This window comes from Typopeltis vanoorti, chromosome 24 (genome assembly GCF_054136105.1).
Source record: "Typopeltis vanoorti isolate ZY-2024b chromosome 24, IOZ_Tvanoo_1.0, whole genome shotgun sequence".
NCBI lineage: Eukaryota > Metazoa > Arthropoda > Arachnida > Uropygi > Thelyphonidae > Typopeltis > Typopeltis vanoorti.
Window position 1 is genome coordinate 29,442,227 of NC_143572.1, and position 12,216 is coordinate 29,454,442.

Sequence of the window (12,216 nt, forward strand, 5' to 3'; positions counted from 1 at the left end):
TTTATGTTTCGTTTCAGGTACAGCTGAGTGGTATATCTCTTTTTTACCTGCAGATTTTGCTGTTCCAAGAATGTGACTATCCTGCCGTTATCTGCATCATCCACGTATTTTCCAGTGGTCTCTTTTTAATACTCTTCATCAACTTTTACATCCAAGCTTACATCCGTAAATCTAAATCGTTTAAAGAAATCTATTCGACGTGTATTGGAAAGTTGGAGAATGAAAAACACGACAGCAAACAATTTTTACGGAAAAAGTCATTTTCAGAATCCACGAGTGTTCTCGGGAATGGTACAGCATTGCACAAGAGGGTGTTACTTAGTAATTAATAATGTACTGTTTGTAACCATAGGGATTAAATTGAGTATTTCAATCCATGCAGTCTTCATTCCTTTTGGAGTAAAAAAGGATGATTGGACTGTACTCACTGACCACAAGTATTACACGCGAGAAGTATTTTAGCCGTTTAACCTTTGTATGCTAAAGGAAATCATTCATTTAAGGTACTTGCATATGCTCAGACCTCAATTCAGAAGGAAAAGTAAATTTACTACCATGAAAAAAGTGCTAATGTATGCGGTGTAGGCTTAAATCGAATGATGGTGGTGGGTGACATCAAGAACTTCGAGTGACTTTACCACGAAGACAGCGTGGAACTGCTTTAACAGGTGAAGTCAAGAGAATGAGTACCTTTACAATAATCGCATGCGTGTGCAAGCCGAAGATAAACTCTCCAGTATACCCTTAATTTACTATCTGGAAGGTGTACAGTACACACTGAAGTGACTACTGAGATGTAATGTCTTTTTTTCAAGCGGTTCAAAGTTCATGGGAGAATTACCATTACACCTATTTTTAAAATCCTTTCAACTCTTTAAGGTTTTCCAGAGAGATGTTTAAGACTTATTTTACAAGCAATGAATATCAACCACGTAATATGTCATCATTATTTTGAATACTCTGATGTTTCTTCATTTATACTTTTATATTAACTATGTAATCATTTTAATGTCATTCATATTTAATACATTTAAAATATTATATTAATATTTTCATGTATTATCAAGTTTTCCTTCCAAACCATAATAAAATCTACATATTAAAGGTACATTTTCTTTAATATTTATGGGATGTTATCTCTACTGTTTGTGACTGAAAAAAATTGTATAGAATAGAACATATGTTTTAAAATAAATGTTATTCATTTGGATAAGTCATAAAACTTGTTTGGAGGATGCAGAAGAGACCAGTATGTTTGGCAGCCTATCCGAATCCGAATAATATCCTATTCACATGTTAAATGTATTTATATTTATTTCTGTAATTGGCCATTGTATTTGAAGTTTATTTGAATGTAGTTGTATAATTTCTGTTTCTTTTCTTTTCTCATTCAAGTTATTACCGAGTTACGACAGCGCTGACTTAAGAAGAAGGGCTGTGATAGCAAATAAATCAATGCGAAAACTGTGTAGGAGAAGAATTTTTGGATGTGTGAGGAGTGAGTTTGATGAAAAAAAAACATTTGTATACGAGGGATGGCCTGCACTTGAATGGATCTGCCATCATGAATCTGGAGAAATTAATTATTGGATACAGACCTAATGTAAAGAGTCAGGCGAAACTAGATCATCGTGGAAGAAACGGTTTGCACACACACAATGTGTATTCAACTGTGGTATGCAAACGTGACAATGATATGAATGGCGTTGTGCATGATTACAAAACCGGTGAAGAGGTGTAAATGTACACTGAGTTGCAGAATTTTGAGCGTATCAGTGGACGGAAATAGAAAGTCGCTCGACCTTGGTAAGCAGATTATAGTTATAAGTAAATGAAATAGCCAGGAGGTAGTTTGTTATGCCTATATACAAATGGTAAAGTATCAGAAACAGAGAGATAGAGTTTGTTGCCTTGGTGAATATATTTTTGAATATGCTATTGTCCTAAGATTATTGGCATTAGTGAAACCCTAGCCATCAAAGTCTGATGGAGTAACCGGGGTCGAATATATAAGGTATGGTATTTTAGGATCAAAAATGTTAGAACAGGAAGGGAATACTGTTAATGATAGTGGTAGTATTCCTACTAATGATACTAGTAGGAATACTACCTAGTAATTCCCAGTTAAAGTAGACTTCTATGTAGTTATTATGTATTGTTACTATTATTTCAGACATGAAATAATAGTAATAATGTCCAATGTAGCATTGAGTTCGAGGCTATCTGGTGTGAAGAAAAAGTTAACAGGACGAAATATATGGGGGGGGGGGGGGTTGATGGCTCAATTGTTGGCGAAGATAAACTGCATCACCAAATTACCAGGATGGAATTACGCGAGTAATATTATGGATGCCTTCATAATGTTACTTCAACAGTTCGTTAAATTCTCCAGACATTGGGTAGAATAGAAATCTCATGACAAGAATGAAGGAGAAATTAACGAACTACTGCGAGACAACTTTCTCAAGCAGCATATGAAAGAAGGAAACGAGGTCAAAGAGTATTAGATTTGATCATAGCTTTAGAAGGTATCTCTGGTAATAAAGTGACTGTTTTGCCACCAGTTGGTGACACTAATCATACCACACCGTCTGGAAATTGGTTGCTGTAGAGATGCTCCAGATAGGATGGGTTACATGCTGCACTACAAAGATGAAAATGACAAACTTAGGATATAACTGTCTTTACTCCTATGGTGTCAGTTAGCGCATGATATCATTCATCGGAAGCCCTGAAAAGATGTAATACACGGGAAACTTTGAAAATATTCTTAAGTGAGGCAATATCTGAGTGTGTCCCTAGAATGCAAGAAGCAAGCAGCGTGGAAGTAAAATATATATGCACTCTTAAGCAAGAGATCCACAAGAAGAAGATGATGATGATGTCGAAGGAAGGCTGTGAGAGGTGTTTTGCAAAGTGAAATACAAGAAAACTTACGATTATCATAAGGAAATCTAAATGGGAGTTTAAAAAGAAATTGGTTGGGCAGGCTAAATGCAACCTAAAACAATTTTATCATTATTCGCCGAGTAAACGAAAGAATAAATATGCAAGGAAACTCTTTGCTGAATGAAATGGTAACGCGTGCAGAAGCAGACGCAATCATTCAGTTAATAAGAGTTCTTACCAATAAGTTGGTAAGAACTCCAATACAGCAATATATTAGCAAATAAACTATACTTTGCAAGTAACATCATGGCTATACTAAAGGAAGGTCAAGTCTAAGCACTCTGCTGTTATTATATGATAATGTTATGATTATTGAGTTACATAAAGGTAGTGGATACTCCATGATATGATACTGTTAGACTTTGCTAAGGCATTCGATAGGATACATATAAAAAATTTATCCATAAACTGCAGAATTAGGAATTAAAATATTAACAATATTTGATCTGGATTAGTGTATGGCTGACGGACAAGTATCAGACAGCACAGTGATATATGGGAGGGTATATGAATCCAGATTTAAGGTGACCAGTGGTGTACTCCAGGGATCATTATTTGGACCATTGTTATTTGGGAAGGATCTGACAGAAGATGTTCAATTGTTCGCTGATGATGAAAAGATAGACAGGGCAACCAGGGATATCGCTGATATCCAGCACTTACAAAATGATTTCAATAAGCTGAAAGGATGGGCAAAAGATCATGTTTATCAATTCAATGTTAGTAAGCGTAAAGTTGTTTACTTTGGCGTGAGGAGATTTCCAATGGTATATTATATTGGCGGGTTTATGCTACAAGAAACTAAGGAGGCTGTGTATCTTGGAATTATGGTGGATAAGTCGGAAGTCTAAAAGTCACATTGCGAATACAACTCAGATAAATCTTTAAACGAACATTGACAAGTAAGGATTAGGAAGTCATTTTGTCTCTTTTGCAAGGCCTAGATTTGACCGAACCTAGACTACGGTGCGCAAATCTGATATCCTGGGTTCCAAAGGGATAAAGAAGCTGTGGAAAAAAGAAGACATTGGGATTATGGAATCTAGATTGCGAGGACAGATTGAGAGTATGTTGGCTGCAGACACTAGTAAACAGGAGAAAGAGGGATATGATGTGATAGACTTATATACATCTCGGAAAGGATGTCATAGGTCAGTGGCATTAAACTATGCGTCACGGCCTCCTAGGAGGGGAAGCGTAATTATTTTTGGGAAGGAACGAAGTATAAACTGTAAGAAGTAATAGTCGGTATGATCGTTTATTTTGATGCACAATTCCCACATATAGTAGATTCGATATTCCATTCGCTTATTTTAATGGAATATCGTATTAAAAGCGCAACTTTCACGTTTAATATTTCTTTAACATAATTACATTGTGAGTTACTGTTTTGGTTATGACCACAATGTAATCACATCATCAAAATTGATATAATTTAAAATCTAAGATTTTTTTTCTTTCAAATTCTCCAATACGTAATTCTTCTGCACGTCTGAGCTGCATAACATACTTTTACTTAGTTCGGTCACTGCTTTGTGGATGCATTCTCTTTCTCTTTCCGTCATTAGATTTTAAAGACTGCATACTGTTTTGTTATGGTAGCAAAATTGTTGAGAAAATCTTGAAAAGAACTGGTCCATTATATTTTATCCTAAGGAATAAGGCCCAACCACCTGAGTTAGAAATTTAAAAGTTTAGCACTTTAAAAATAAATATATCCTTGTGCCATTTTGCTTGTTTCGTTTTAAGTGTGATTGTGCAGAGAGAGAGAGAGAGAGAGAGAGAGAGAGAGAGAAGTAAACTAGTGGAACAATTTGTCAATTCATTCAATCCCTGGAGGTCTCTGACAGTAATCCGAATAATAGAGTTTTTCCACACTCTTCTTACGTATTCAAGTTAAAAGGTATCGTGTTGTTCTTTACGTGTCTTTTTATTGTCCATGTGTTTCTTTCATATAATATAAACAGGTTTAGCTAAAACATTTAATATTTTTAATCTTGCAATTTTTGTGTATTAAAGCCAAATTAAAAATATCATTAATCATGCGAATAATAATGGAAAATGTATTCATTTTATGTTTTAGATCTGACTCATCAAATGTAATTTATTTTACAATCAAGAATATTAAAATTATTAACCTGTTCTACTGAGTTATTATTTTAAAATATTTGACTTCTTATTGACTAGAGAGTTTTGTGTTTTATACAGTTACACCAATTTTAATGTTTTACTATTGTTTTAATATATATATATGTCAAACACGCAATGTTCATTCTGTCCCCCCTATTTCAAGTTGAAACGGTTCGATAAGCAACCATGCCATTAGAAAAATACTTTAGGAACATTCATTAAGCTTCTCGAAGCTAGCGAATAATTCTGCTGCTGCTGCTGCTTGCTTTGTATCCATCTAGCTTTAACTAATTACCGGCTAAATGTTTAGTAATAGCCACACTAAATTACTAAAATAAAAAGCCAAAAGGCTTCAATCCAGCCTTCAGTATCAAAAATGGACTAATAAAAGGTGAATATATGTACGCTTGGGCAGCGCCCATGTCTTTTAAGTAGTCCATACTAAGACAACTCAGGGATACAGAGGAATACATTCCGGCATGATCTCTGGTCAACTTACGCAACTTTCATAGTTTATACATTCGGCTTTGAAATAATGATGGATCTAATATCCACTTTGCTAATATAAGCCAAACTAAATGTTTATGAGGGGTGGCACTTAGTTGCTCTCAAACCTTTAGTGTGGGTCTTCTAGATGGATGCGTTTGCTGTTTATTCCTTGGAAGAGTACTTTAGATTCTTTTTAACTTATTTCAATAGTCAAAAAACCCGAAAATACACTACCCATTCGAAAAATAACCAAATTAATGCTGCTGTTTCCTGACCCAGTGGTCAGTCTCACATCTTTCAAACGAGTGAGCTTCTCTGATAAAAGTTCTTCACAACTCAACCTAAATTCAAACCCAGGCCTATTCAATGGGCATCGTAAAACGGACGTCGCTACGGAGGCAAATTCATATAAATCCCACCTGTTATTTTTAAGAACACTTCGCTTATCAGCCATTTGAATTCTTACATCCTATGTCACAGATCTTCAAAATGTAATCCTTTCTTTTTTGATAGTTCTAATTCACAATAACCGTCTTCGACTCTTCTGTTGCATTTGGTTGTATTTGTAGTTCACCCAGTTCTGACAATGGCTCATCTCTTTTACTGTTTATCTCTGCACTTTAATTTTCTACAGCTCAAACAGTGAGATTATGTTCTTCATAGACATCAACGTTTACAACTCAAGCTGGCTTAGATATCTAATTAAATATCTAATTTCTCTAATTAATCAATTAAAGATATAAAGATAAAAAATAAAGATCAATTAAATATTTAATTAAAGGTATAAAGCAGATATGATCTCTATTAGTAATTCGGACCATAACCACTCTATGCTTTCTTTTCTAATTCCCATCCTTCCTTTAGCCACTTTCTTTCAATGTGTTGTAGAGGCCTGGGTACCGTAATAATTCCAAGTGAGATGATATTAATGATTTTTAACGCTTCACTTAATTTCCTGATTACTGCTTCTACTCGGTGGATGAAAAATTCGCTTCTTATGAGCAAATGAAATATTTCTTTTCAGAAAGGATTTCCCCATTTTCACATACCCCCCCCCCCAAAAAAAAAAAAAAAAAAAAACTGGTTATATCTGATCTTTTATCTCATAAATTATAATATTTATTCAACAAATATGCCAAGAAAATCGCGAGAAAATAATTTGTCACATTCGTTTGGATCACAAAAACAAAGCTTACTTCACACTGTAGCTCGCAAATATCTTAAAACAAGAAATCAACAACTCGACCTTGAAAGAGCCAAGTAAAAAAAAAAAAAAAAAAAAACACATTTTTTTCCTGTTTGTATCCGCAATCTAGCTTTCTTATAAGTACTCGACGTAACCTCTGCCTTTCATTGGTATTCGGAATGCTAACAAACCTCCTGCGATGAGTCTACAGACACCATGAAAGTGTCAATAATAGTAATACAAATATAATAGAAACTTGCATAAAAATAAATTCATTGCTGAATATATAACGCCATATGCCGGGATGACAAACATCCTACAATGCTACGTCCGGTTTTTATTCCTGTACATTTTTTTCCCTGTATAATATTTTCTTCCTATGTATGTTTCATATATCTGTCCATATAAAACACCAGTACTGCCCTGAAATTTGAGTAAAAAGCCAATGATATTATAAAAAAAGGGATACTCCTAAACAAAAATAGGCTAAATAGCCATAAGAATAAAAATAGAAACTCGCCTTGTATTTCAAGACAGGTTTTGTAGCGCATGAGAAGGTTCTCTGTCATCTTGGAGAACAAGAGTTGGGACATCTGTAAGAGCCTCTAGATTAAAGCAATAATGATTGCTTGGGAGATTCTTGCGGAAACGATAAACAAACTGCTCACAAACATGTCATAGGTTTGGGATATTTGTTCTGCGAACGAAAATAATGCTCACCAATAAACGTCTTTTTTTCCCATTGCTACACCTCAGTGTAATGGTGTAGATTCTACACGTGTTCTTCCATTAATGTGCATGAATTCGAACGGCATATCTCATAGCGCATGTACTGAAGGCGGTGTCGAAGTTAAGTACTGTTTTTGTTTTGGTTTTTTTGTGCCATGCCTTAGTAATAAAACATAAAGGTGACAAAAATATATATTGAATATAGTTTGCGAGTAATAAAGATAATCCATAAAAATCCTCTGAAATACTTGGTAAAATAAAAAATAAAATATTAAAAAGACAAGCATTAAAAATCTGGAACACAGATGAGAAAATGCAATAAAGAAAAACAAATGGCATACAAATCACTCCTTCAAAAACATGCAAAGGAAACAAAAGAAATATAGTTAAAACCATAGTCTGGAAAACCAAGATTCTTGGGAACAGATTTATTAAAAAAATGAAGAAGGCAAGACGGCCTACAAAATATTAAGGAAATTAAACACTAAAGAAAAAGATACAGCACACAGAGAAACATAATACAAGAGAATCAATGGATAGAATATTATAAGAATTTATCGTATGACCCAGATTTAATTTAACAGCAGAAAATAATACTGAAGAAATCAGCACTGATACAGAACCAATAAAAGTAGAACTAAAGGAAGTAATAGAAGTATAAAAAAATAGAAAATTAATCGGATTATATGACATCAATACAGAGCTTTAGAAATATGGCAGAGAATATTACATCACAGATTCTTAAAATTAATAAAAACTACAGGAGTAAATGTGAGGTTTCATCAGATTGATTAAAAACTAAGATTATATCAATATTTAAGAAAGAAGACAGAGATGATTGTGAAAATTACAGAGGAATAAGTTTATGAAATACAGGTTCCAAAATTTTACAGTAAATTCCTTATTCAATTCGAAAACGATTCTTTATTTTGGGATATTTACGAACATTATACGAAGACTGCTTGTGTATATATGGTTACAAAAGAAAGCATGGAAAGTTTAAGGAGGCATGGTGTCATATCCAGGCTAACTCCTTATGAGGTGTATGAGGCTGTGCTTTTTATGGTGTCCTATCTTAAGACTCTTTTACGTGACCAGCTATTTTGATGTAATGTAATCAAGAAACAGTGAGTAACGAACGTTTTCTTTATTGAACTCATTGGAAAATGTTAAGAGTGTAAACTAAATATCTTGTGAAATACTTCTAGGTAATTACATGTACAAATTTTTCTCTGTGAATATACTTGTAAATAATATTTCAGCAAAATAAAATATGCATTTGTAAACTTAAATGAACAAAGATGTGTGTGGTTGTTTCGTTTTCCACAGTGAAATGTTTACTCAGTTATTCTGTTTAGAAGTTGATACATAAATCCATAACTTTATACCTTAATGCAATTCTGTTTAATTATTGTAAAAAAAAAGTTAACATTTCTTTAGGAAAAAGGAATGAACTTTTAAGATCAAGAAATGACACTATAGGAAGACCATAGGTGTAAAAATCGGTGACAAAGAAATCTTTAAGCAGAATCATTAACACAGATCATATTACGTCATAATACAAGAAAACGTAAATGTAAAAAAATATGACTACCGTGAAATTAATGCCGGGAAGTGGGGAAAACTGATATCCTGTAAATAATTATTTTAGAAAAATGTCAAATGCTACCGTTGACATCGTTTGAGTTATATATGTAAAAGGATAATTGGAAACATCTGTTCATTACAGAAGGACCGTGCATATCAAAAGATACGATATGAGTCATGATTAGCTTTTAACCATTAACCATTAACTTTTATACTCACATAAACATAACACTATAGTCTAAAGTTTTAAATGTTTGGACTTTGTGACAGAGAAATAAACAAAGTATACTACAGAGCTAATATTCATTTGAAACAACAATAAATAACTATTTATTTGTACTGGCAAAAGAAGTTTCTAATAATAAAATGCTAATGCAGAGTCCAAACCCTTGTTTGTCTCATTTCCTTTAGTTAAACTTACTAATGCTAAAGAAAATATGACATTTTGGAAAAAGAAAATTAAAATTTCAGCTACAGAAGTAGCGTTGAAGCACAAGGAATAAAAGGTAAAATTAATAGTAAGAAGGGGCAACAAGTTCGTCCCCACAGTTTCATAAGCAAAAGCAGTTTCTGTATATCAATGAAAGAGACATAAAAAGTAGATTTTGAAAAGCATATTTTGAATTTTTATGAGAAATGTATCTCTTATTAAGAAATGTGGGAAAGCAGGCTCAAAGCTACAGAGAAGTTTTCATGAATACGATGAAGTCAGGAGTTTGAGCTTCAGTGGCCAGATGTTGATGCATCCTCAGAATTTGTTAATTCCATATCTCTACTTCAGGTGCCATTAAAACGAATAAATATTTATTTGAAGGTAAACATTTTATTTTTCTTTACAATTTTTTTTTCTTATGGTCGACATTGATGTCGTATATTGTTTTCAAGAAATATGGTAACCCTACTTTCAGACACTTGTTAAGTTTAGTCTTAATTTCTGTTTAGTTATGAATGCGAAAAAAAATGTACGAGTGCAAATGACCAAGTCGTAATGCGATCTGTCACACTACAGTGTGAAATTAACAGAAGATGATAGCAGTGACTTTACTTTACTTCCAATCCTCATTTCTTTTAGCGTTTAGTCAACACTTACTAACGCAAAAGATAAATATGGCAGTTCTAAAGAAAAAAGCGTCTATTTTTGAAGTCACAGTGAATTCACACTTTTTTTGTTAAGTTATTCTGGTTAGAATTTGCAATAAAGTTAACATTTAATTAGAAAAAAAGTAATGAAATTTTTTAAGATATTAATTCCTATGGACACATAAATGAATAAACTCAGCCCAGATGACGTTACTAAGTAGAGAACATCCACTACCGTGGGAAAACATCACCATGAACCACAGTGCAAATGTTGCAATTTTAAGGAAATGGACAGAAACCTATAAGGAACAAGAATCAAATACATTTTCAGTTTATTTGCTGCAATTCGTTCTTTCAGGCTGCAAATCGTCTTGTGTGTGTGTGTGTTGTGCTATACTGTACTGTTTTGTGTATCTATCCCGCAAATTAAAAAAAAATGAGCGAACTGAAAACCCTTTGGAATTTTTCTTTCTTCGGGATAATAACAGGAGAGACAAATCATGAGAAATATTTCTAGGTAAAGATTTTAATTTTTTCATTATTAATATACTTGTAAATAATATTTTAATCAAATAAATGTACATTTGTAAACTTAAATGAACAAATTAATGTGTCGTTGATGTGTATTCCATATTTAAGAATATTTATTCTGCTTAGAATTTGTAATAAAGTTAACATTTAATTAGAAAAGTAATAAAGATTTTAAGATCTTAAACATTAATTAATTAATTAATTAATTAATGTTTAAGATGAAACATGAAAGAAACATGAAAGAAACAAAAAATGTATGTGCGTGTGTGTTTGAAGGAGATACCACTGATATCCAGTAGTTAATTATTTTAGAAAATGCGAACATGAAAGAATAGAAATAAAATGTGTGTGTGTGTGTGTGTGATGTGTATTTGAGCTGCATATTTAAGTTACACCACATATATTTTTGAAGTCTATAATAAATTTAGTTTAATTATTTATCCAAGTGTAAGAAAACATAGTTTGCACCTGAAGTATCTTCAGGACTGAGGCAACCCATGTTAAAGGTGGACCAAGCTCTCATCACTTTTTTCTTAGTATCTCTCATAATGCAAACCACATCTCCTTGCGGACATGTATAATGCTATGCATTAAGGAAAGGGACAATACCCAGACCGGTTTCGATCTTTATTGAGGTCTCGTCAGTGGATGCCAGACCCAGAGGTGGTGATACTAAGGTGGAAGTAATGGAGAAGTCATATTTACCTATACGAGTTGCCAAAAGGTGTCTCACCTTATTATTAGATTACTTCGAATTTAGAGAAAGATGTTGGAAGTGGGAAGAAAAAAAAATCCAACATGTAAGCTAGTCGTGTAATATTAAGATTGATCTATAGGAAGCTTTTATTGCCTAATAAATGTCAACAGGAAAATATTCAAAATATTTCGACTAAGAGGGTGACACATTTTCAAACAGGCAGCATGACCTGAATGTTTTATGCAGAAGAGGTCAGTAAACAAATCAATATCTCAATAAACATTATTATCATTATTCATCATACTTTCCTGTTTTCCAATGATGACAGAGGAAATTCTTTAACCCACTTGCCTTCGAGAAACGAACAAACTTCTTGTTCGCCTATTTCATTTCGTTTATCTTTATTCTTTGGAACAGCCTACTAGACGCTGACTTCCTCAAGGGATGTATCCTCTAGCTCTTAAAAGAAAAAGAGAAAAAAATCAACAACTCTACTTTTTTTTAATTAAATTCTTGTCGATACACTGCAGAGCACAAATGCTCCAGCATCTGTACTCTGCTGTGTATCACACAAGAGCCGAAATATATGTTCAGTTAAATTGATACATAATCTCTCTGGTTACTGAACCAAAACAACAAGACATCCCTTATCTAGATCATCTTCAGATATGCATAATAAAAGCTCCGAGGATGTCATCAGAATCATTACTAGAAAAATTATTATTATTATTATTATCTATGACACATGATGGTGGTACTCGAATTTGTGCAGTTTCAAGTGAATCTGACCTGACCAGTCTCCCATCAAAGTGTTTTAATCTCTCGATTCTTAGTAGAA

At 33.2% G+C, this 12,216-nt stretch overlaps 1 protein-coding gene across 3 annotated transcripts in view; it reads left to right on the plus strand.

Moving 5' to 3' along the window:
• LOC150093059 (very long chain fatty acid elongase 1-like) overlaps nt 1-5,093 on the plus strand; it is a 54,742-nt gene extending 49,649 nt beyond the window's left edge. For all 3 annotated transcript variants that reach the window (XM_090413394.1, XM_090413393.1, XM_090413395.1), the window contains one exon: nt 18-5,093. In XM_090413394.1, the coding sequence (XP_090269520.1) occupies nt 18-329 (312 nt within the window). In that variant the 3' untranslated portion in view covers nt 330-5,093. The remainder of the gene's footprint in view (nt 1-17) is intronic.
• Nucleotides 5,094-12,216: the final 7,123 nt, after the last annotated feature.